The sequence below is a fragment of the Nansenia antarctica genome (assembly GCF_963989245.1).
Source record: "Nansenia antarctica genome assembly, chromosome: 4".
In the NCBI taxonomy this organism is placed as follows: domain Eukaryota; kingdom Metazoa; phylum Chordata; class Actinopteri; order Argentiniformes; family Microstomatidae; genus Nansenia; species Nansenia antarctica.
This window is the reverse complement of record NC_137689.1, coordinates 26,946,253-26,972,959: the sequence shown is the minus strand read 5'-3', so window position 1 is coordinate 26,972,959 and position 26,707 is coordinate 26,946,253. Positions and strand designations below refer to the sequence as shown.

At 41.4% G+C, this 26,707-nt stretch overlaps 1 protein-coding gene across 1 annotated transcript in view; it reads right to left on the bottom strand.

Moving 5' to 3' along the window:
- Window positions 1–4,335: 4,335 nt before the first annotated feature.
- Window positions 4,336–26,707, bottom strand: part of ophn1 (oligophrenin 1) — a 30,771-nt gene continuing 8,399 nt past the window's right edge. The window contains exons 5-24 of the mRNA XM_080528349.1: window positions 26,586–26,687; window positions 25,100–25,210; window positions 23,594–23,698; window positions 22,374–22,503; window positions 22,153–22,253; window positions 21,519–21,610; window positions 20,725–20,803; window positions 20,362–20,395; window positions 20,092–20,154; window positions 19,158–19,232; window positions 18,741–18,825; window positions 17,751–17,809; window positions 12,777–12,882; window positions 11,857–12,016; window positions 11,424–11,571; window positions 9,685–10,050; window positions 9,067–9,223; window positions 7,889–7,939; window positions 6,408–6,456; window positions 4,336–6,170 (exon numbers count right to left, since the gene is read on the bottom strand). Of these exons, the coding sequence (XP_080384475.1) occupies window positions 6,159–6,170; window positions 6,408–6,456; window positions 7,889–7,939; window positions 9,067–9,223; window positions 9,685–10,050; window positions 11,424–11,571; window positions 11,857–12,016; window positions 12,777–12,882; window positions 17,751–17,809; window positions 18,741–18,825; window positions 19,158–19,232; window positions 20,092–20,154; window positions 20,362–20,395; window positions 20,725–20,803; window positions 21,519–21,610; window positions 22,153–22,253; window positions 22,374–22,503; window positions 23,594–23,698; window positions 25,100–25,210; window positions 26,586–26,687 (2,085 nt within the window). The 3' untranslated portion in view covers window positions 4,336–6,158. The remainder of the gene's footprint in view (window positions 6,171–6,407; window positions 6,457–7,888; window positions 7,940–9,066; window positions 9,224–9,684; window positions 10,051–11,423; window positions 11,572–11,856; window positions 12,017–12,776; window positions 12,883–17,750; window positions 17,810–18,740; window positions 18,826–19,157; window positions 19,233–20,091; window positions 20,155–20,361; window positions 20,396–20,724; window positions 20,804–21,518; window positions 21,611–22,152; window positions 22,254–22,373; window positions 22,504–23,593; window positions 23,699–25,099; window positions 25,211–26,585; window positions 26,688–26,707) is intronic.

Genomic DNA, 26,707 nt, shown 5'->3' with positions numbered 1-26,707 from the left:
TGTATAAATGTATTGCAATAAGCCACAGGTCTTCATTCAAAGAACCCCCATTGTGTTACTCAAGTTGTAGCATAAGAAATTCCTTTTTCCATAGTCAAACAGTCAAACAAAATGGCTTTTGGACACTGTAAAACACCAGGTACTCTACTGTAGACTCCCTTCATACGACGCTGTATCTGTTTGGAAGAATTCAGATGTTTGCATTCAGTGTCAGAGCAGATGTTCATAAAAAGATATTGCACAGGCATTGATACAGTCAGTCAGGTTTCATTGAATATGGCCCTAGATGACAATTATCTGTCTGAAAATGTGCCTTTTCTTATTTTATTTTCATGTCTGAAGAGACATAAACATAAAAGGATTTAATAAAAATAATCGAATAATCGGATAATTTGCTAGAAATTTGCAGAAGCCATGAGTACATAATGCATGTTGCTGCTGTATTCATTTGATTGGACATCCATTATGCTTAGGCCAGTCCAGCAAAATATGTAAAATGTTTTAGCTTTCTGTACTACAATTCTAGAACATTTCAAAAAATATTTATTTCACTCTAAACATGTCAGGTTGTGTAAATCAGTGGGAAAAAGAAAATCCTACTTGAATGTACAGTATTTGGATTCCAGGCTGTAGGGCAAAAAAAAGTGAGCATGTTGAAAGAGGGCGTAGACTTTCTACAAGCACTGTATCAAACACACTTCTGGGAGATCTGGGAGCCGAGCTTCTTCCCATTCGATGATTTCTTGTTCAACACTTGTGCCTCTCTGTTCCAAAGATGCACTACCAAAATTATATTTGTGTGGTGTAATTGCAAACACTCGTTTCAACTTCTCATGTAAAGCAACAATGCAACGTCTACAGTCACAGAGGCTAACGCTGTGTTACTGTACCTAAGCCTGGCCTGTGGTCAATGTGGAAACCAAGGCCCAGCCCTTTTAATATCCCTCAGATGCAAGGAACATTCTCTTTTTTTTAATATGCTTTTTTTGAGTTATCATGCTACTAGTAGAAACTTTGTTTGATTATTTCCTTTTTTTCAATATGCTTTTTAAGAGTCACTTGGAGAACCACATTGCTCTGTCAAGCAATAACCTATTTGTCAACATTTTACTTTGCTTTAGATGTACCCTGTTAGAACATTGTTGACAGAATGTACAGTAAATTCAGTTCCTGTAATTGGATATTTTAATACTGTTGTCATCAGTGGTAACGCCGGTTTTAAAGAATTTGAAGTAGATGACATCAGAAGGATTGTATATTAAAGGGGTAGTTCACATGTCTGTGAGACCATACCTTCACACCAGTCGATACACAAGACACTTTTTACGTCAATATCCCGGTTTTTTTTCACAACATGCAGCAGATCCGTTTCGAATGAAAGCGAACGGTCCAGTTTGTGGCCACAAGGGATATGGACATAAAACATGTCTTGATGTATCATTTGATCATTTGGAGTGAAGGTAATTTCACAGAAATTGTATCCATCCCTCAGAATTTACATTTTGTAGCTGTATGTATTTATAAAGTATAATAACCTGGTTCTGTGTAAATGGTATGATGACTGTGAACATGTTACTGATTATATACACATTTCTGTTGTTGTTGGCTGAACAGTTTTCTTATGGAAATCAAATGCTTTTTACTACCTTCTGTGGTATTGATGATTTATGTATTTTGTGATTTGTGTTTTTTAATTGCTAATTGCAAAATTGCATCATTTTTTAAAGATAATTGAGACGTTTCTGATCTAAGTGGTGTTACCTAATCTATGAAAGTTTGTAATATTTTTTACAACATATTGTAGGTACAGTACTGTAGTAACTCTTATTGCAGAATGTTTCATTATTTAAGAATTCCCCCATCTCCAAATCTGTAAATTGATTGTCCATTTTCAATAATTGTTATGATGTGTCAGGTAGGGGATTCATGTAAATTGGGTTTTGTTTGTGTTCCTTTGCATATTATTAAAAACGATCAAAAATATCATGGATGTGGTGCATCACTTCAGAATGACCTGTTTAAGAACGTCAAGAACAGTCAGACAACCTGCATCAACAAGAAATAGCCAACAATCCAAGCCTCTTTGAGAGTTTGGCAAAAAAGCTCCCCAAATGATAATAAATAACAATAGTTTTATTGCCAAGCAATCAACTTGTCAGTCAATTGTTGGAATTCAGTATTTCATGCTCTAGGCAAGGGGTCGGCCATAGACGGCGACCCTGAAGGAATTAGGGGGTTCGGTGCCTTGCTCAAGAACACCTCGGCACATGGCCAGCCGGGGTTCTAACCGTCGAACTGCCAACCTTGCAATCGTAAGACGCCGGTCTACCTCCTGAGCCACTGCCGGCCCTGACCCAGTCACACATTGACTCGCGCAGCGCAAATAATCCCACAAGTCCCTAACAGATAAGGTAGAACAACAGAACCAAGCCGTTGACATGCCAGTGTTAGCAAGAATGACTGAACTGCAGTTGGAGGCTGGTGAAACAATACTCTGTTGTTGACGTTCGATGAGCTCTGCCTTTCAAAAAGTGGGATACTGCACTTGTAGTTCTGCACATATCTGGAGTTTGAAGCATGTTTACAGACTATTTTCCATAATTGAACAGTAGTACTATCCAAATATATTATTCTATAATATCTAATATCGGCCAAACCTTAATTACAAAGGCAGTAAACACATAGGTACAATAGCTGCATAAGTTATACAGATACTGCAGCATGATGATGACGAAGGACAGTAACAACTTTTGTGTTTAAGCAATCTTTTACTTTGAGTACGGAGCAAGTCCATACTCTGGGTCCAGCCGTGTGGTCTGATCCAAGAAGTGAGTTCTCCATCAGCTCTTGTAGTGTGTTTCCCTTTGATCCATTACCCAGCCAGAAGCAGTTTACCAAGCATTTCCATCTTCATGTCACACCAACGTGTATGTTCAGTGTTTTGATCATTCTTGTCACACTTAACGTGATGACTCACCATCACAGGATGTTGTGAAAACCAGTTCCAGATCGGTTGGCCAGATTAGCGTGTCCGGATGAACAGTCTTAATCTTACATGCTTCAACAGACCACCATAGGTACTCACACCAGAAGTGTTCAGATCCCGGATATCTGAAGCCAAGCCTCTCTACTGGGGTACGGAAGTCAAGTGTCCCCAGTGACCCTCACTACAAATAGCTTACCATTGGCCACTCTTGACATTCACTGTTTTTCATGGATTTGGGGTGTCATTATCAAAATAGTTAGCAGTCATCACCATCAATCACCTGCATTATAGTTAAAAGATGATTCTACCACACTGGAAAACCCCTTTAGAAACGGTACCATACCCCAGTAGAGGGGTGGCCACTGTGGAACGTCACTCTGTGAGTATCTATTGGGGTGTGTTTGTTAGTCAATGACTGGGTAGTGTGTGGTCCATAAGGGGACCAATGGCATGCCGTCTGGATGACAGACATCTGATGGAAACTAAACATGGCAAGAGTCGATATTTGTGCAATTCACTCAACCTGATCATCCAATGTTATTCATCATTCCTTGTTTCTAGCACTAACACTTGTTGCATAGTGACAGCAGCTGTTGAAAGGAGGAAGAAGTGAGCTTTTATTCTGAAAAATTTAAATAAATGTCATCGTTGTTGAAAATCAATGACACACTCGCTAGTCAAGGCAAAATATTGCAATGCAATGGATTCGGTGAGTAATCTCCACTACTACCTAGTTAGTGCAGACTAGAGTATTGGGGACTTCCCGCTTTCACCAGCTGCTGTCACATAGTCGTTTCCCTATTGCACTTGCAAGTTGCTCTGCTGAAGGCCATTTGGGACATGGCAAAAGTCCAAATGCAATCTAGATTATTTTAGAATTTACTTCTTGATAAGACCACAGAATTCTGCTGGTTCCCATGGATTCAAAAGTAAAGGACAATTATTAAAGCTTGACTTATAACATATTTTTGTTCCATAGGAAACTATGAGAAGGATGTTTGAGACAATCCTGGCCTTTAAATTAGTTCACACTATATTGCATATTATAATTAATGGCCAGATCAATTATTTGATTATTTCAAAGTAAGAACTTGAAAAAGAAAAGACCATGAACATGCCCCAAAAAGGAGGTGGGTGTGCTAAGTATAATCTGGCATGTTTGTGGCAATTCACTATATAACAATTAATAAAACGTGTGGACAAAATCATAATATGGGCACAATCTGGGAATTAACACTCATTAACCATTTCTGAGCAAATATTTAAACAAAACAAAATAAGACTGTATTTACCAATGTTTGTCTTTATTTTGTCACAAGGTTCTCTTTACCATGACGACAGGACACATTTTGTGATAGCTACAGGACATATACAAGGAAGAAAGATATGCTGGTCTATACATTTCTCATTGTTCCTGTAGAATATTTCTTGACAGATCAGACCAATCAGATAAAAGCATACAGGAAAATGAATGTTTAATCCTCACAAACATCAAATGCTAGTTGAGTCTGAAGATGAGACAAAAACATCTAATGACAAGATTGTTGTTGCCAACCCACGGCTTTCTAGTTCTTACCATGATAACAACCACATACTGTATGTGTACCAACCCAGAAATATGTCGCCTTTTTTCCCTGCTTAAAAAAGATTTATTCACATTTAATTTTCACATAAAGACATTCATTTAACCACAAACAAAACATTCATCATTGAGGACGAGAGGTCGAAGGAATTATTATGAGACACATCTTAAGTGCAACTTAAAAGGCTATATAAAACATGTTAGTAACAAATACTGTATTTGTACTTTGGTGAATTTCGCTTAAATCATTTTTATGAATGATAATTACAATCCTCCCTTTCATCATCCCTCTGTTCAGTACATGAATATGAAGCTAGCCGATTTTCAGCTAGTTAATTGGATAAGTATATTACATTGTTAGGGTTAGGCTCAGTGGCACGTCAAGGTATTAGTGGACCTGCTTCAGCAAGTTCAACTAGAGTTATCACACATAACTTATAAGGCCAATTATTCGCCTTCTTCCTTCTCTACGTGTTGACAGTGCTTTGCGGAGTTCATCATGTTGTTGTGACTTGTTAGAATCCTTAGAATGCCTGTGGTAGGGTTGGACCACTGCAGTGTAATTCTAGCGCAGGTATAGTAGCCTAGAAAATGCTACAAGTTAAGTTTTTTACTGTAATATCTGTGTATTATTCACAACTGTAATCCAACTGTAATGCACTGTACAGTAATACAACTATAATGTATTGTACAGTACCATACTGGAGTAACCAAATGGAAATGGAGAAATGCCAATAGAGAGGACACAGCACAGTGTAGTTTTTGATCCAGATACTCTGTAGTACATTATAACGGGAACCGTGACTTGGTAGCGCACCATGATGATGGTATCAGTCACTATGGAACATTTGGTCGTGTGTCTCTGGATGATGTCACAGCTGGGATTAGCCTACTTGTAAGAGCAATTTCTTTTATAAAGGCTCCAACCGTAACAATCTAACACAGTGCCTGAATTCAATTGTGTCAAATGTGGAAAAAGGCTTATTGCAATAAAGAACTATTCCTCAAACATTCTCTCCGTTTGCATCTTTGTTCTAACAGTTTTGATTTCAGACCTTGCTTTTTGAAGGAATTACTTAACAGATGAGTCATTTGAGGTGTGTGCATCAATAGAAATGCTACCTTGCGAGCAGTTGCGATGAACGTGAATTCTAACTCCACATCAACTACTGTCGATCTAGGGACTTGTTTTCAAGCAGTTGTTAAATGTCTTGTAAAACAAATGACTGTATCATAACACTAGTACAAAATCCAATAACCGGATGCATTTATTAGCATTAACTACAGCCTTGATCAAGCTGCCGAACGGTGATCTGAATCAGACAAGAGACATGTAAAAGGCATCCTAAAACAATCAAAATAATATGTCCTATCTAGATTGGAGCACCTTCATATCAGTTTATGGGTCCCTTATGGCGACACACTAGTGAATAACTAGTGAGTAATGACTGACAGGACAAAGATACTCGTCTATCATAATGAGAGCATTAAGTACTGCTACGTCGGCTACAGAATGTGTCCAGTCGCTCCTCCTAGTCCCACGGGTCAGCAGCAGGAACAGTGGCTAGGGCACAACCCTCATCCCCCTCCTCAATTTAGATTCTACGGAAATAATATTCATCACAGAATGTCTTCATCACAAAAGGCAAAAACAGAAAATTCAACCACTGACGTTTACAAATGCAGACAAAATGACATTTGAAAAATATTCGCTAAGTGAGACGCAGTTAGTTGATATGACAGAATATGAAACCTAATGCGCGTACACACACATACACACACACACACACACACACACAGACAAAGTCAATACAAAGAAAGAAAAACTGGATGTCATACCTCCTCTCTCACATTCAGCAACGCAGAGGCCGGGGGTGAGGTCGATGAGCTACATCAGGTCAATAGGAGAACATAGTGAGGATTATTGAGGATACCATGCAGGGGGTGAAATGTCCCCCAAAAGCAGCTGATAACAAATGAAGTAACTGGTTTTAAGTGATGGGCTCCTAACCCTAACCCCATGGGTCAGGTATCACAGTACAGTAGATGGACAGCAGCAGCACCTCAACTCCTCCACCATCCATTTAATAAAAAGGTGATCAAAAGTGAAATCGCCTGTTTATTTGTGTCCCGTCATAATTAAGCATTTTGAGACCTTGAGCCAAACTTGGCTGGAACCTACTGCCATCTAGTCAGACATGCATATCTTGTTGATTCTCTAGTCAGACGTGCATATCTTGCTGATTCTCTAGTCAGACATGCATATCTGGCTGATTCTCTAGTCAGGGGATGGGGGAGAGGGGGCGGGCAGGGATGGGGGAGAGGGGGGGGGGACCAGGGATGGGGGAGGGCCTGGGATGGGGGAGAGGAGGGGGGGACCTGGGATGGGGGAGAGGGGGGGGGACCAGGGATGGGGGAGGGCCTGGGATGGGGGAGAGGAGGGGGGACCTGGGATGGGGGAAAGGAGGGGGGGACCAGGGATGGGGGAGAGACCTGGGATGGGGGAGAGGAGGGGGGGACCTGGGATGGGGGAGAGGAGGGGGCGACTAGGGCCCAGTTATTTAAAATGTTGAATCTGGATCAGAATGATGAATATTTGTTGTCCAGATCTATCAGTCTGATTTTTAGTGGTATAAGGGTAATCAGCCAGCTCCTTCTGATCCTGGACAGCACAAAAGAATCTGATCATCATCATACTGATCCAGATGAAAAGTTTTGAACAACTGGGCCCAGGGATGGGGGATTTGGGGAGGGGGGCAGTGATGGGGGAGAGAGGGACTCTGTTCACAAACACAAACACAAACACAAACAGAGCCACCAGACAGAAACCCCATTAGACTAAACCAAAAAGAAAATGACCTGACACATTAGAAAGAATCAACCAAAAACCAGAGCAAAATGGAACGCTATGTGGCTCTAAATAGAGAATACCGTACACAGTGGCAGGGTACCTGAATACTGTGAAAGATCCAAAACGGAGACTCCAAACTCCAAAAGGGAAATCTTTCTATTTGCACTATGTTGATTTCTGTACATAATAAACACCGTTCTCATTTATTTGTATTCAAATTGATTAAAACTGCAATGTCCACGTTTTTTCTTTTAAGTTATCTTTATTGACCTGTATACCATATACACAGCTCTGTTAATAATGTGTTCATTCTAGTTCATTGCACTCTGTTTTGTTTGTTTTTATCTTCACATTCGTTTTGGCAATGTAAACATATGTTTCTTATGCCAATAAAGCATTTTAAATTACGATTTTTTAAATTGAGAGGGAGGGGGGGGGGGGACACCAGGGATGGGGTTTTCTCACATACCTTCCAATTTGCCTGGAAGCGTTCTCAAAAAACTTGGCTTTGGAGGCGACGCTGAGAAACAGAAACACATTATTCCCAGATGATCAGAAATACGTGGTGGTTTATCACACACACACACACACACACACACACACACACACACACACACACACACACACACACTCACATAAACATTATGGGTGACATAATATTCTGTCTCATATACAGCCCTTCCATAGCGGTGGAAATGTTTCCCCAAACTGGAACTCGAACAAGTGAAGAGACGTGCACTTCATACAACATGGGTTTTGAATTCCACAGCTCGAGACTGTAGACGCACAATGGTTCAATTCCTTTCTTAAAATGTACATACATCAATGTCACCATCTCGGACATCAGACATCAGCCTCTACTCACCACCCCCAGCCTCCACCCACCACCCCCATCCTCCACCCACCACCCCCAGCCTCCACCCACCACCCCCAGCCTCCACCCACCACCCCCATCCTCCACCCACCACCCCCAGCCTCCACCCACCATCCCCAGCCTCCATCCTCCACCCACCACCCCCATCCTCCACCCACCACCCCCATCCTCCACCCACCACTCCCAGCCTCCACCCACCATCCCCACCCACCACCCCCAGCCTTCACCCCCCACTCACCACCCCCAGCCTCCACCCACTCAGTCGCTCCCTACTTTAGCCTAAGCCTTGGGCTCCATGCAATATAGTATATTTTCATGTTGTGGTGGTTTTTACTCCAGACAGTTGAACCATTCAATTATGCCAAGCTTCAATGTGTTCCAGTCCTCCTGACTGGCAGATAAACTCCCTCCCCTGTGTTTTCTCATTCCTTTTCCCCAGGTGAGATGCAGTGGTTAACCTAAGCAAGTCAATGAACTTAAGACTTATGATATAATGATATAATAATAATAATAATGATATTTCAAAAACACGTACAACGCTTTCTAACCTCACAACTAAAATATAATAAAGTTATGGAAATTAGTGAGTAGTATGGTGTGAAGGATTGTGATATTTTGTCCTTGACAGGAGGATAAATTAGCAATTAAATGAAAGACTGGAAGAAGACTTTGAAAATGGCTGACACAGGACTGTGTGACTGTTCCCTTGATTGAGAATTTAATCAGGCTGGATAGAGGGTCTGCGGTCCGGCTGAGTTGTAAAGACTACTTACTAGGACGCTCGGGGGTCCTCGCGGGTGGCCGTGTTGGGGCTCTTCACAAGCGGTGCCGCTGGGTATCGGGCAGGAGGGTCAGGGGGTCTGGTGGGGGGTCTGCAGATGGCAGGTTTCTCAGACAGAGACTTCATTTTGACCGCGCCATCGCATTCCCCTGCAATACGAGGACAGACAACCTTTTGGAAAACTCAAAGGAGACCGAATGACGTGGCAGGAAAACCATGAGCTATGCTATCACAGGGATAACCACACAACCAATAGATACTCATAACATGCAGTGTTTGTTTGATGACAGGATGATGTAGAGAGATACAGGGTGGTGTAGAGAGATACAGGATGATGTAGAGAGATGCAGGGTGATGTAGAGAGATGCAGGGTGATGTAGAGAGATACAGGGTGATGTAGAGAGATACAGGATGATGTAGAGAGATGCAGGGTGATGTAGAGAGATACAGGGTGATGTAGAGAGATGCAGGGTGATGTAGAGAGATACAGGATGATGTAGAGAGATACAGGGTGATGTAGAGAGATACAGGGTGATGTAGAGAGATGCAGGGTGATGTAGAGAGATGCAGGGTGATGTAGAGAGATACAGGGTGATGTAGAGAGATATACCATCTCGGATGACTCCCCGAGGCGGCGGCCTCCTTCCCTGGAAAGACGACGCCCGTTTCACACCGACTTCCGCCTCGCCATTGGCCGTCGCCGCCGTTTCCGACCTCTGAGCCCCGCCGTCCTGTAGCTTAGCGACTAGTCTGGCGACGTCAAACGCCGAGTCCCCCGAGTGTTGATCCGGGCGGGACGGCGGCTTGGGCGGGGGGCCTTGCCTCTGAGGACCTTCCCTGGGGACCCGCGGTGGACCAGCGATGACAGATTTGGTCCTCTGCAGAGGAACGGGGCTGGTCGGGGGATCCCTAGCGCTAGCGTCCACCACGCCCTCTGGTCTGCTGCCATTGAGGCTGCTGTGTTTCTGGTCATTCGCTTGAGATAAAAACAATGATGATTCCATCAAAATATGAAGACGGCGTTATTGCCTTTCTGAGGTCGGGCTTAGTGGTTTAAGAACAACCCTTCGTAATACTTTGACGTCGTCCAAATAAACACGTCGCTTTGTTTCCGACTTGAATCGGTCGTTACGTAGACATCAGCTGACCAAGCCTATCACATGCTGTATGGCATACTGCGTTTAGCATCACTACGATGAACCACGTTTAAACGGTGAAATTGTCTTTCGATTAGTATTGTCATTCATTCATGCAGACTTAAATTACATCAATTATGATATAATTATGTTGCAGTTCGGGGAGGGTGTATTAAATAATACCACAAAATATACCACAGCGCCTTCATAGTTAGGTGACAGAGCAGTCATTGTTTGTCTGAAAGTCTCTCTGAAAAGTCTGTCTGTGAACAGGAGAATAAATCGAATGTCTGTAAAGAGGCACGCGTCTACCAATGATCTATTCATCTGGGTGATGAAACCGTCAACAGTCGGCCGTGGTGGTGTTTTCATGTGATCGTCAGCCATGCTCGCTGGCCAGGTTTCCAGGAGGGCATGCACTATTCAGATGCCGAGCTGGAGTCAGACAGGTGGTAGTTCACTTGTCATGCAACACGGAGCTGGTTATTTGGTAACTCCGAGCAAGAACTCAGAGGAGCGATAAATAAAATACCACACAATAGGGGGAGGACATACGAGTCGCAGACATTTAAATGAAAGTTAGAACACCGGGGTATAAATTACATGATTTAACCTGAGGCAATAACTTCCCATTCAATTAATGCATCAGACCTCCAACTGTTTCCCCCTTTAAGGGTGGCTAACAGGTCAAATGAACAGCTACAGCTCGGTGTACGGACGGAGAAGCTGGTGTGAGGCAACATCTGCACGTGGCATTGGCCATTGTACACAAACTATGTTTCACTTAAGTTTCCACTGAATGTACCCTAGATGTATTCAACAAAACAAGCTGAACTCATAGTGGCTTGATACAATCACCTTTCCTTCAAAGAAAGATTTATCCAATCATGTACTGCATCCAGAAATACAGAGAATGCACATATACTAAACACTACCTAAGCAATGTATATCGAATGTATATTGAATGTATATGAATGTGTATTCAATGTTTGTTAGTAACGTTTCATTCTTTCATTGATACCGCAGTGTCCTAAAAAAGTGTTACCTATAAATGACCTTGGAGATTGAGAAGTATAAACATTTCCCTGTAATAATCTGAATATAATGACCTACTTTCACAGGACAATGGGTGATAATGATAATGACGATGACGATAATGACGACAAGGATGATGGTGATGATGATGATTAAGCCAGAGGAGGTTGATAATTACTCTCAGCGTTCTGGAACTGGCCATAATTATGGGCTTGGTAGACACGGGGCGGGCGCTTGGAGATGGTGATCGGCTGTCGTTTCCTGGGGGTGATCCTCGGAGGAGGCATGGGAGGAGCCGTACTGTCCTCAGGCGCGCCGCTGAAGATCTGTAATCACACCAGTATGACTTCAATTCGGCTCATAAAAAAAACAAAAAAACATTGTGCTTTTCACATACGGTATACTTGACAATATGACATATTTTAGAATATCTATGTATCATTGTTGAAGTATATACAATGTATTGTACTTCAACTGTTTTTTGTTGTTGTTCAACGTGGCATCATTTAAAGTAGACTAATCTTCAGCTATTCGACCACTGAAAAAAAACTCAAAACATAACAGAAAAGTGAGACTCATTTGGTCCCTTTTTGCCTTTTTGTCAGATTTACCTTACTGTAGTCCTCGATCAGGATCTCGATGACAATGTTCTGGAACTTAATGTCCAGCATTGCCGCCACCGTCTCCTCCTCTGCCCTCATCAGGGTGGGGCCAAAGATCACTCCCATGTTGGACGGCGTCATCAGATTGTCCCCGCTGTGGCTGCAGACACTGGCAACGAGAGATAAAAAGGTGATGCAAGACTGTTCTAACCACCATGACAACAGCTCGCCAGCTCGACAGAGCATATCCCCATATTCATTTGGTTTCTCAATGTGTCTTGTAGATGACATCGGTTACGGAACAGTTAGCTACACAGTGTGGAGGTCATACCACAGCGGTGGTTGAGGAAACAATCGACAATTCGTGAGCTCAGAATGATAAGGTTCTATCTCCGTTTAGGGTAGTTCAGAGATATTGAGCGTCAAATGTTTTACATTCCATTATGTTTTGTGAGATGGAACCTTTGTATTTTATTCATTACTAACTAAAAAAATGTCAACATTTAAAAAATAACACCACACAGGCATTAATAAACACATAATGGATCAGATTATGTAAAATACTCAATTTTGACCAAAAATGGAGATAGAACCTTATAATTCTAACGACACGAATTAGCTTGTTGTGTTGGGCTCAAACACATTCTTTTTTTTTAGGTATGGTCCATTTTAGATTTAAACATCGTACCATAAATAGATGCACGAGTCTTACTATTTTATTTCAATAGAACACGTTCACAACCAACACACACTGTACAACATCTGAGCAGATGCCAGTTAATCCCTGATCGAGCCACATGCAACAACAGCAGCACCAGATATCCAATGACAGCACCAACCCTGAACATACAACGTCACTTTTTGGAACCGCATCAGTCAGGTGGGGAGGCCACCAAGGCTACTGGCACAAGTAACAGCTTAGCTCTTACCTGACCAGGTGTTGGATCAGGAGGGTGAGCATTTCCCTGTTCTTCTCAGGGAGTTTGTATGTCAGAGAGTGGATCGCACCTAGTCGATAGTCCAGGTTTTCAGATTCTAAGAGACGAGACAAATACAAAGTACTTTGATTCAGATGGCTTCATATGGAGCTTGGGGGGCTTATCTTTGTGGCTGATTTAACATATTTCGCTGTTACGCATTGGGGAAAGTTCATATATGTAAAAGATTATTTTGCCAGTCCAAACATGGTCACCAGGACACCAGAACACCTGCTGAGACATTGTGGTGTAATGGGAAACCAGGACCACGGAGAGGGGGGGTAGAGATGGGGGGTAGAGGGCTCCTGGGGTGAAGGAGCTTATCTCAGTTAAGGAGATTAAGAGTTGTGTTCAACATGACAGTACAATGGGTTTAGCTCTTAATTACGGCTTGTTAAAATACAATATGGAGTTCACTACACCCGCGGTAACACCATGGGTCTTTTCAATGAAAAAAAAAAAAAACGGTCCAAAAGCAAAGTACGTTACGAGGCAGGGAAGCCCCCGCAAGCACCACTGAATAAGCAGCGGGGACTGCAAATAGCCTGGAAAGATCTAGTAAAAGAATACGCCTGATGCTATTGTGCTCTTTTTTTATGGACACAGATGTGCGTGTGCGATTGAAAAGAAACAAGGAATTGAATTTCATTTACAGTACAGGGAACATGGAGGACGGTTTTTTCCCTCCCCATTTATAGCTGTAACCCAGTCTGTTGACCTTGTGAGTGAACCCACTCTGATGGAGCACAAATGTACGACGAATCAACTGTAGGCTAGAATGCGTGTTAGCCAAACATAAGACAAGAGGAGGAAGTAAACAACCTGTCGCTCATCTTCTGAAAGCCAAACTCTGCGATGTGTAGAGTTGAAACACAAGTGTGGGTCAGGAAAAATGTGTCCTACAAACCCAGTCTAGTGAGGGGGAAACAGGACGTGATACAATGCCAGTTGCTTAAGCAATATCACACGAGAGGGAGTGCTGTTATACTGAATATACAACAGTTCTACAGCGCAATGTATTAGTTAACAGTAATAAGTGAGAACAGATTATGATTTGTTTCTTTATTTAATCATTTATTTTGGCTCCGTCAACAAAAAATAGTTCCGCAACTGGACTGTTGCCTCGTAACCTGAACACAAACATCTGCAGGCTAGCTACTTTGTATTAACGGTAATTTCGGAGTGATACATATAGTTAAAAGTCCCAGTGCTGTTATATGCCTCTTGTCCAAATTACTATCAAATTACTTGGTCGGAACTAACTGTTGTATAATTAAATATATACAGTCATGTGAAGTTAGCACACTGCATGAAAACCTTTGTCTTTTTCAAGATATTTAAAATATACGGACATTTGATGTTTATCACAATATTGAGAGATGGAAGTAATAGCCTATAACTAAATTAACAAATAAAACTTCAAACGTTTCTTTTAAAAATTATTTGCAAAATGTAATTAATAGAAATGCAATTTTATGAGGAAAACGTTACGACACCCCCACATTTATTACTACTTAAAATGCCTCAAATTAGAATGAAGTGCACCACATCAGGTGCAAATTATTAGAACATCGTTAGGGAGGGTTTTGGAGGAACCTGTCTTATTTAAACCTCAGACATTGAGGTTGGTTTGCTCTTGATTGTTGAAGTGAGTGGTATCACCATGGCAAGATCAAAAGAGCACTCTGAAGCCATCAGAAAGAAACTTGTAGATGCGTATAAGTCTAGGAAGGGATTTAAAAAGATCTCCAAATAATTAGAAATCAGCGTCACTGTCCAGAAAAGTGTCCACAATGGGACGATTGGGAAAACTTCAACTGGTCTATCTAAATTAATTGAGTCACTCATAACGGGGAGAGAGACTGGAGCAAACATTTTACACACGTCTTTCGGTCATAGACAGCTAGCTTGCTGAGCATCAACTAATTTTCCATAACGTAAAAAGGAGGCGGTTGGTTGTGGGTCTACGAGATTCTGCAGTCTCACAATGAAATGAGAGTTCAACTTGGTCAACAGTTGAGGCTGTAGTGTACAGGAGGACTGCTCCAGGCAACTTACTTCAGGTTGAACAGACAGGAGTTTGACGTGGATCTGGGAGAGATTGGAGCCGTCGTCTCCAAGATGCCAACTACATTGCGAGAGTATAAAATATGTGCTTTAAGGAGGGTATTGTAGTGCCAAAAAACGAGAGTCGTAGGCGGAGCGGAGACATTTCGGAGCTAGCATCAAAACACTAGTGTATTACGGTACTGTACTGTTATAAACTGTTTAATAACAGCTTCCAATACAAACGGAACCAAATTAATTTTAACAGTTGTTTGTTTGTACCTGGCTGGCCCTGGCTCACAAACAAAGAGGTGGCTAGCTGGCTAGCTAACATTTCGGAGCTAGCATCAAAACTAGTGTTGTTCCGATACCATTTTTTGATCCCGATACCGATACCGATACCTGACCGTGCAGTACTTGCCGATACCGAGTACCGATCCGATACCACGGCGTTTGAAAAAACAAAACAAAAAAACATGTTTTTTGAGCCGCATACTCACCTCAATGTAAAATTATTGCTAACACTTAGTCTGGCACTGCTCAAAACCTTTGTAAAACAGGAAAAAATACCAACAGAGAGTGAATACTATAGAACTTGTTTTTATTGTCTACCTGGTATGGTGACAAGAAAATCAACCCCTTATGAAACCTGAAATGTGGCTCTCACAGATGCCAATCAGTGCAATATCCATTTAAGATATAAAACAGTCGTAGTAGTAGTGCAACAGCAAGTGAACATTTACAAACAAAATAACTTTAGTACTTAAAAAAAAATAAAAAATAAAATAAAAAGAATATCGGATTTTTTTGTTTGTTAGTACTCGCCGATACCGATACCAGCATTTTTGTGCGTATCGGTGGCCATGCCGATACTAGTATCGGTATCGGAACAACACTAATCAAAACACTAGTCTATTACGTTACTGTACTCTTATAAACTGTTTAATAACAGTTTCCAATACAAACGGAACCAAATTAATTGTAACAGTAGTTTGAAAAACATTAGTGTAACATACATAATACATACATGCAATTTCAAAGTACAAATATAGTGTTGTCAGGGCTTGACATTAAGCTTTTTCAGTGAACTTATCTATAACTTTGCATACCTGCATTCTTATGAATATGTTGGTTTTGTTTTTTATGAAATACGTGCTTTAGGGAGGGTATTAAGTTATTTAACATGATGGCATATATATTTACATGTGAATAAAATATGACTAAAAAGGTATTGTCATTGTTGTTATTTGTATTTTGTACTGTGCAGCCAAAAAGGCTATCGTAAATCTTTGAGCAAGTAACGTTATTTATACTTATAATATATACTATACTATATATATTATATTAGTTTACTCAAAGATCTACGATAGTGTTTTTGGCTGCATGGGGTTGCCAGATTTCTAGCACGACTGAATGACCAGCCAAATTGTACACACGTTGTATAGACACTGTCCACTGAAAACCGGACATCTGGCAACCCAAGATTAATATTTACTCTACTGTACGTACGTTGTTAAGTGAAATGCATTATATATGTCCTCAGTTGAATATATTGTGTTTATCCTATGCCCAGGTTAATGATGGGATGCAGTGCTGTTGTTGTACCACTGGGGGGCGCTGCATAAGACTGCAGGCTTGTGTGTTGTTAATATGTTGATGTGTTGATGCACTTGTCCGAGTTGTTGTCTACCATTCTAAGTTAGCTCGGCTGAGCGAAAGAGTTTTATTCCTTTTGGTGAGGAGAAAATAAAACCATGCCCGAGGGCACAACAGTTCATCGTCTCCGATATTGATTCTCCCCGAGTGCAACGTAGGTGGAAGCTGCCATCATAAACGTTAACATACGTGTATGTAATTTACCGGTAACCTGAATGGATGAAATGGATGACGAAAAGCTCATAACTTGTCAACCAGTCAACCTGACATCTTCAATTGTGGATGGAGCAATCATCTATTTTAACGGTTTGACAGTCAAGGGCAAGATATGAACATCACCATCAGCCAGCCACTACACCTATATAGCCCACAGCTGCCACTATACACATTACTAGCTATACGAATTACTGCATGCATGATTTATTTCCGTGTCATGCCACTTAGCTACACGGCCCATCTCACATACAAGACGCCTATATTACATAATAATAACAATCGAGCATGTAGGCACAATATGTCCAGTTGTATCTTGTAGAAATTGTGGAAGCAAGGCAAGCAATATTGGTAGAGCCTATTGTAATCAGCCTGCCTGGTCCGACTACGTAACAATTGATAATGGAATGTTGTGGTGCGACAAAATCGCATCGCACGCCGTGTGCATTGGGATGAGATTTTCTCATAGACTTCAATGGTGTGAGTTGAAAATCGAATTTTGCGGTGCGACAAAATCGCATCGCACGCCGTGTGCATTGCAATCGAATGCTGTCAACATTCGAAAAAAAATCGCACGCCGTGTGCATTGGCCTTAACTGGTCTGTCTCACACATTATTGGGAGTTGAGACAAATATTTGGCATTAGAAAATAAATATTTGGTTAGAAAGCTGAGATTCTCAACAGTTGATCTGAGTATCTGAAAATTATGGAGTAAGTCACGTCTGAGGTCTGAAATTAGGGAACATATAAATTGACACAAATCCATTGGTTAAGAGTTTTAATTTAATTAATTTAATTTTAATTTAATTTTAAATGTTTTACTTATTAAAAAACAAAACAAAACAAAAAACTCTTAACCAATGGATTTGTGTCACTTTATATGTTCCCTAACTTCAGACCTCAGATGTGACTTACTCCGTCATTTCCAGATATATCTGGAGTAGGTCTGAGTAATTTTTTCCCCAGGTCAATGTTGTTTCATTGCCCCTAAGGGAAAACAGTTGTCTTACTTGCAGCTAAGATGAGGTCCCTGTTGAGACTGTAGGTCATCAGAGGCTCCGATAGACTCCTGTGGACACACACACAATCAGGTAAACAAGTACTGTACAAGTACTGCAACACACACACCTCAAACTCGAAAAAGCTTTTACACAACTAGCACAACTTACTGCACAAAAGTACTACTCATACTCCATATAGTGATTTCTCAATATCATAAATCGCCTTCCAAATCTGAAATTCGATTCGATTCCATTCAATTAAACTTTATTGTCATTGCAGAGTACAAGTACCAGACAACTAAATGCAGATTAGCATCTAACCAGAAGTGCAAAATAGCGATATTAAAAACATGATAGAGATAGGTACAGTATGGCAAGTACGGTCGTTAGAGGTATATCTACAGTTATGAGCTTGAGAAATGAGATGTGAACACTCTGGTGTAGAGGCACCAAAGACCTTGACTGAGGCACCAAACAGCTGCTTGGCCTCTCAGAGATTATCCCTGTCTGTGAGGACAGATGCCCTGTGAGTAAATCATGAGGGGTATTGGGGGAGAGGATAAAACGCCGGCCTTGAGGAACAAGAGGCCTTGTCACTGAGTACTTCAAACAGCAAACAATTATATTAGTCTTGTAGAGCCATGGGGGGGGCAGCCCTCTCATCCTCAGCCAGCTTGTATGATTAGAACGTTTCATATATTTCTAATCATGATACATCACTTGAAAAATTTTTTACGATACCGAATACTATTTTGTATTAAAGCATAGAGTATACCAGCTGGACAATACTATAGAAGTATTCGCTGAGTGAGTAGTGGTGTGTGTGTGTGTGTGTGACTGATGCAGAGTGAGTGAGGAGTATGTTCGCTGAGTGTCTCAGTGGTGTGTGTGTGTGTGTGTGTGTGTGTGTGTGTGTGTGTGTGTGTGTGTGTGTGTGTGGCTGATGCAGACCAGACGAGGCCAGACGGAACACTGTACTAGCTGAGGACCAGGACTCACCTGAGATAAAACTTCATGGCACTTGTGACGGTTTTAAAGTCCCAGTCGCTGCTCTGGAAATCCACATCCCCCGGGCATGTTGGGTCTACAGGGACGCGGATGCGCAGATTAAAAACAAACAAGCAAAAGTAGAGTCATTATGGATGGGAAATGACATAACACTGATAAGACTAGAGCGTGTGTCTTATGGACAATGGTCATACTTAAAGCGAGTCTCTATGGATCGACAATTTCAAACAATCGAAAACAATTTGAATTCTGCTACGTATGCGTATGAGACGTAGTGCGACACGCGTGTACGGTGCGTCCCAAACAAGCCCCGTGTTTTGATGCATTCCTCCTACCACACTGGATAGACGGAGGGATAGACAGAGGGATAGACGGAGGGAGCAGATGTTAACTAGGTCATTTCCTCACCAAAGAAGGCATTTAAAAGCTTCTGCACTTGGATGTTGCTGCCAACGGTTCTGTACACTCCCTCTTGGGTGACTCCTGAAAGAGAGAGGGAGAGGAGGAGAGAGAGAATGAAAGCGAGAAAGAGAGAAAGAGAGAAAGAGAGAAAGAAAGAAAGAAAGAAAGAAAGAAAGAAAGAGAGGGTGGGGATGAGGTAAAAAATAAAAAAGTGTGTGTGTGGGGGGGGAGTTTCAGTGCAGACGAGAAATTCAGTGCAGTGGAAATGTACTGCCTGCTCCTCCGAGCCTGTATGAACTGGAGTTAAAATGGTGAGGTAGCAGGCAACGCCTTGACAACGCAACATCCAAGCCATTTCCAAATTAATGATTTGCTTCACTGCTCCAAAGGAGAGCTGGAAGTTCGGCGTTATCAGAACACCCAACACATAAATACAGACTGAGAGTTACGGAGGAGGACAGGGGTGAGAAGGCCTACAGGAATCTACAAAAAGACAAAATGTTGAAGAAATGGAAGCAGCTGAATGGAGAGTGTCTCTTATCTGGTGATTTGATGCCACATAAAGTTACATTTGATTAACTACATATTACTATTCTTCTTTATTTGAAGGAAATCAAATGGTCTTTGTGTATCATTGATATAAACAAAGTAAAACTGAGCTGCAGTACAATAAGTTGTTATGGTGAACTACATGCCAAGGTTCTTACTTTCCGAGCAGAACAGCGTTTTGGAGTCAGTGTTTTTATTTACTGCCAGCCTCTGGGTAAAAGGCTCATTTGGGTTAGCAGTGAGGCATCGACTTTACTCACTCAAACCATGACTCATCTCTGCCCTCTACAGGACAAAGAGGCGAACTGGTTTGAAATCTGATTAACATAAAATGTGTGGCAAATAATAGAGACAATTCATGCTGTGCTCTAAAAGCGTTCTGGTAACTTACCTTTAGTTTCAACATAGTTTATGCACTTCCTCACAAACTTGAATCCAACGTCATTCAATTCCACTGTGGAAGACAGTAAGTAACATGAGTAGATTCTACATGCACCAGAACAAAAATATGAATCTACAGGTTATGGGGATTTTTTTGTATACAACACATTAATAAATATGTTCATATCATATGTTCAATGAGTGAAGATGTAGACATTTTACTTCACATCACTGCAATAAACCAATTCAAAACATTAAGAACGCTGGTGATGGTACATACTTTCAGCTTGCTTGTGAATTGGGGAATGATAAATCTGGAATGAAAGGACAATGTAAAATGTAAAATAACAACAAACCCAAACTTTTTTTTTTAGAGGATTTTTTTTATGAGTGAATTACTACCGTATATATGTGCCTGAATGTAAAATATCATTTGAAAAATAAAAAGGAGGATCCAAGATAAGATGCTTATATCAGAAATGGGAGCATCGTGTTGTGGACATGACATCTCTCTTAAACACAATGCCTTCACAATGCACACTAGTCAATGGTCACGTGTAGTGGACTTATCCTTTCAATTGACTGCATGTAACTGTAAAGGGTGCTGTCAGCCACTCCAGTAGGGGGCAGCAGTGAAACTCACTGGCTCTTTCCCATCCATGGCCTCAATCCATAACTTCCTGTTCCCCTCCGAAGGAGCCTGGAGCGTGACAGGTGTGTTTCTATGACAACAGTAACAAGTGCCACTTTTATGACAAGGAACCGTTGCTTTCAGTCCATTTGGTCACAAGAACTGTTTTTGTACTGCTGCCATATGCAACTGTCCCTTGACGATGAGCTGGTTACAGTCTAATAATAGTCATAATATTATAATAGTACATGCCAATTAGCTGACGCTTTTATCCAAAGTGACATACATTGCAGTGAGTGCATACATTCTTCAGTATACTATAAGGTCCCAGCAGGATAGCCACAACCTGTAAAGCATTGTTAGTGCCATTGTTAGCGCCATTGTTAGCGCCATTGTTAGCGCCATTGTTAGCGCCATTGTTAGCACCATTGTTAGCGCTCTACCAAACTGAGCCACAGAGGACCTAAGCTTTCCACTGATTGAAATGTCAGTGTCTGGTTGGTACCCCTGGGCTGGGCATATCGTACAAACTGTTTAATAAATATGAGATCATGGTGTTCCCTTTCCCTGAAATAACAGAGTTGGCCATCTGCTTCCAGGAGGAGCTTGCTGCCAACTGGTTGTTTGGGCTACGATCCATTCTGAACCCATGCTCGGTGTCCTTGTAAGACCACCTGTTCACATCGCTCTGACTTCACAATCAAAACTGCTTTAAACCTGTTTATCCCACAAGGCATTTTTTTTAATGTTATTATTACATTACACAAAAAGTTTCAAAGCGATTATGTGGGTTTTTTCCTACTCACCTCTCGTAAGTTTCAATCTCAAAACAGAAGCGCTTGTCGATGGACTCCGTCTTCCGGCGGATGCAGGATTTGAGCTTGAGCTCTGTAGGGCCCTGGAACAAAACGCAATGTTTGGTAGTTATAGTTTAGTTTATTAGTTTATAGTTTTGTGGACAGTCCCCGTTAATTAACAGCAGTAAAGCAGGAAATGGAGCAGCTTTCGCCTACATGGCTAATTTCCAGCTGTAGTCCCCGGCAAGTTGTTAATATGCAACATAAAATACATTAGTTAAAAGAAGAGGTAAGATGCTCAATGCTAAGTGGGATGCTTGGGACAACCCAACTCTGACATTAACCCCCACTGAAGTTGATATTTCAAACAGTTAGGGTTGGGGTAGGGATAGAGATAAGGGTTAAGGTTACAGTAAGGGTAGGGTCATCCCAAGGATCCCACTTGAGCTACTGGGAGAGAGGGCTTTTCTCTAGATTACAGTCTTGGATATTGTGGAGAAAAACGAGGACAGAAGAGTCAAATAGCCTACACATACAACGTCGTGTGAGGGCCAAGAACAGTGTATGCTTTTAATCAATGTCACCGGGATGAAACAGCAGAGATTGGGACAGATGTTTCGAGTTGTTATGACAACTTGGCTACCTGTTTGGTCGCAGGTTTCTGTTCAACAGGGACCATGACAAACAGCTTGCTGTCTTTGTGATACTTGCAGTAGTATTTCACCCATGAAACACCCAAGGCCCCTGCGTCGGAGACAGTGAGGGGAGGGGGGGGGTTCCGGTCCAGTTAGAATTCAACAATTCAAAACATTAAGAGAAATGCACGGTTTCATATATGGATATATATATATATATTGCACTCACACTTCTCCTGAGAGTACAGGTAACCCTCAATGGTTGGCTGACCATGCATTTTACAGATCTGGGATGGGTGTTTCATTCTCTTCATCAGCTCCTCCATCTCCTCACGAGTGCTCTCAAAGTGGTTCCGTGTCTGCAGATCAAAACACACACACAGGGCCATTGTGGATGATGTGGTTACTGGGAATTCCTATTACTCTTATTGCCACCCACTCGTACATCCTTGTCTCAATTTAGTCTTCACTTCAGAGGAGCCAAAGTATTTCATCAACTCCCATCTCATTTATTTGACCTCTCACCCTACTTGTTCAGGTCAAGGCTGTCAAACAACACCTATTCCTTGATCACAATTGTGACTGCTCCTGGTGTTTCTGGACACCTCTCGGAAATGAGAAAGACGTCAAATTCGTCTTGAAAGTTTTTTTTTTTTTTTTTCAGATTTCCGTTTTTTTAGCTAACATTCAACTCGAAGATGTGAAGTACCCACTCGTTATTTTTCCGAACAGTTTTACGTTCATTAAATAAGTGTAATCTATAACACAATGACTTCGTTTCTTGTTGTTTGATGGGGATTCATTATCTTTGATGGGGATTTTCTGTGCTTAGTGATTTTCGGTGTAGCAACTTTCAAATACTCATGTCGTCTTCAATTTGTTTCCGATTTCAATGTATGATGCATCATTTGAAAGCTTACAATCTGTAGTTTAAGCACATGTAAAAAACTGAAAAATGATTTCGCCTACAGGTAGCCCTTTTCATTGGGCTGTGTCACAATTGATTTACCTCATTTGTTTCTCTCATGTCAAGTTTACTATGTAGACTTATCTTTACTTTAATTTCTCATGTTTCTCCCGTTCTTTTGTTTGTTTTTGTTTTTTGTTTTGTTCTTTATTGATCTTTGTTTTGTTCTGTCATTTTAATATTTTTCCTTGATTGATTCTTTCATGAACTGTTAATCAAATTCTATGATCAAGGGAGACGCTCGATAAACCCCTCAGGGTTTCTTGTCTTCCTTGCACCTACTCTACCTATGATGTATTACGGTTATTGTATGGATTAATCATTTTTTACTGTGTGTAAAAATGACAGCTTTGTGGAAGGCATTTTGCAGGCACCATCACAAGAATCATCATAACATCATCAGGTTCTATTTCTTATTCTCCTGAGGTTCATCGTCATGATCGTTCATGTTTTTGGACTCGCGCCATCGACACCCAACTCACGTTCTGCAAGCTCAGCTGCAGCTCCTGCTTGTAAGGCATGAAGTCCTGAGTCATCTCCACCGTCAGGTTATTGAGAGTGAGTATACTGTGTAGAAAGGCCAGCACCTGTCCAAAAAAAAGCATACAGATCATGTTGTTAGTGATAGCTGGGCCGAGATGGCTAGAGAGAGCAGTTCAGACAGTTCATCATCAGGTTTCACACTCCACACCCCGGGGAGGCAGGCCGGGCGAGGGTCGTGACCTGGAGCGGGCGACAGTTCGTGATGTTAGAATTATAAGGTTCTATCTCCATTTTTGGTCAAAATTGAGTTTTTTACATAATCTGATCCATTAGGTGTTTATTAATGCCTGTGTGGTGTTATTTTTAAAAATGTTTACATTTTTTAGTTCCATCCAAGGTTCCATCTCACAAAACATAATGGAATGTAAAAACTTTGACGCTCAATATCTCTGAACTACCCTAAACGGAGATAGAACCTTATCATTCTAAGCTCACAAGTTGTCTGTGTGCCAGGTCTGTGCCAGGCCAAGTTGGACATTATTCTTTGGGATTCTGTTGCGTGTTGCACATATTATCACGTGTCACGTCCCGTGAATAACTATCGTTTGCTTGGAAGAAGATGTAGTTGGCCCAGGATCCTGTTGAGAAGGCACACTGCCTCCCCAGGTCACATGACATCCGACACGGTCGGCATACTCTCACGACTCAAGGAATACCTCCTACCTGTAGACTACAATTCTCTTTGAAGTGACGTTTCATGATTCAGTAGCCTTGTGTAAAAGACCTCTGTATCGTCAAGACTAGTTCTAGATACACATGTATTACTACACCATGGCCTTGCCATTCGTTTGGCCATAAAAACCAAAGGGTGGAACCCCTAACTCCAGATCCATATGCATTTCAACTCTGTGATTGATGTCAACGGGCAATGATGGGGAGTAACTTCCGTGGATCTCAAGTTAGAATTCCACCTAAAGTAAGTAACTGTTTCCTGACATGTGGTTATGGTAATGTTGTGTGCAGCATATGTGACACATTCTAACGCTTAGGTCCTCATGTCAGGATCTGATGTAAGGATCAGACTTTTCTTACGAAAAAAGTGAATCCATTTCCACGTTGTTGAAAATCAACGACACATCGCTCGTCAACTAACACAGCTTGTTGTGTGAGACTGCTAACAATGTAAAGTAGTGTTATAGTTAACTAGGTAGCAGTGGGGATTACTCACCCAATCCATTTCGTTGCAGTATTTTGGCTTGACTAGCGAGTTTGCGTTGTGATTCTCAACACCGTTGAAACGTAGTTCCGTGTTTCAAAAGAAAAGTCAGAAAATTTTGATTGGTTGCGGACCAAATGATCAGACTGTGTCACGTATGGGCCTTTACCATCATGTGTCACACGGTAACATACAATAAGCAACAGAGTGTGTCTGTGTGTCTGTGTGTCCAATGAAGCACACTGGGAGCAACAAGGGAAGTGTGAGAGACGAAGAGGAAAGCACTCACAGGCTCCACCACATCAAACTTCTTCCTGTCCTGCACCTGCTGGATCTGGTAGACATACTCCACCGACGACTCGTAGAAGTTCAGCCTCTCTTTGTCCAGGAGCTCGTCCGCCTGCGAGGAGAAAGCAGTGATATATTTTTTTTATGATCAGAGACAGCAAGCTGATTTGTCCAGTGATCAAGGAGCATTAAAGATAATGGAACTAATCAGAAGGTTACAAGTTCAAATCCCACCTGGGAACACCACCACTAGTGTGTAAATGACTCCAGGGACACTGTCCTTGTAATCTCTAATTGTAATCTCTAAAATTGTTAAAATTGTGAGGGTCTGTTGTTGAAGCCTTATTCAATCACATCTAGCAGGCTGGAAAGGTTTTGCAGGCGATGGCTTATCCCTGATAACAGTAGGAGAGGTGTTGTTTGCACACTAAAGCTCTACCCTGAGCGGGACGGGGCAAAGCAAACAGTCGATCACACTCAGTCGGAACGACTCTGTTGACTCTGTGTTCTCTCATGCGGTTACGCGGGGCGAACACTGGGCATGGAGTGTTCAGACGCTATTACTCCAGGGAGAATGGCAGAAGGAGGAAAGGAGATTCCCTATGCGTATCAGAGACCCTATAAAAACAACGTTATTCATTCGGAAATTACATGAACTATTCTCCTTGCGTAGATGGACTCAACTCAACTTGTTGAGTGATTTGTTGATGACATTTGAGCATTTAGCTTGATTTTGGTTGTTCAATGTTTTTCATAAAATTCCATTTGTTACTGTTCACTTATGTGGTGCAGCCACAGTCACATAAGTAAACATTAAGTATGAATGATTTACTGAGCGGGCGTTTTTTTTTAAAACCACACGCGTTGTCCACCTACTTATTGATTCACTGTGAGGGGTTCTTTCACTCTCAACATGGATAAAAGTACAATAAGCATTCTTCAGGTGGGGGTAGATTATCTATTCAGACATTATAGCCAATATGTGGGACTGTCGGTCTGATCTGAAAAAAAAGAATAAATTGGATTCTCAAAAGAATCTGCCGGGCCATATATTATTGCTGGCGGGCCAGTTCTGGCACTAGGGCCGCCTGTTGCCGACCTATGATCTAGACTAGAGAGTAATAGTTAATGGGATATTTCAACCAAATTAAATATTTGGTTCCTTACCCTGAAAGGAGTCTTTAAACAAGGACAGAGTTCAAACCACACATGCCAATCTAGGGTCCATTGACTTGCATTGGTTTTGGTTAAAAATGCTAACAATTAGCATTCAGTAACAGTAGCACAGATTAACAGAACCGAAGTGTTGCTTGAAGTCTGCCCTTGTCCATAGACTCCTTTCACGATAAGGAACCAAATATGCGCTTATATAATTTGGGTGAGCTATCCTTTTAATGTAGCATGTTAAACACTCCTCTTACATTGTATGGAAAGAGAAAAGATCTAAATGTGTTTTCCACTGTCCTCTCCATAGGAAATGTACCAACCTCCTGAAGCTGAGTCTCCTTCTTCTTAGCAGACAGGTTCAGATGTTTATCTAGTTGAGAGTAATATTTTTCACTCTCCTTCTCAAACTTCTTCCTCCTTTCCTGAAAGAAAAGATTCAAAT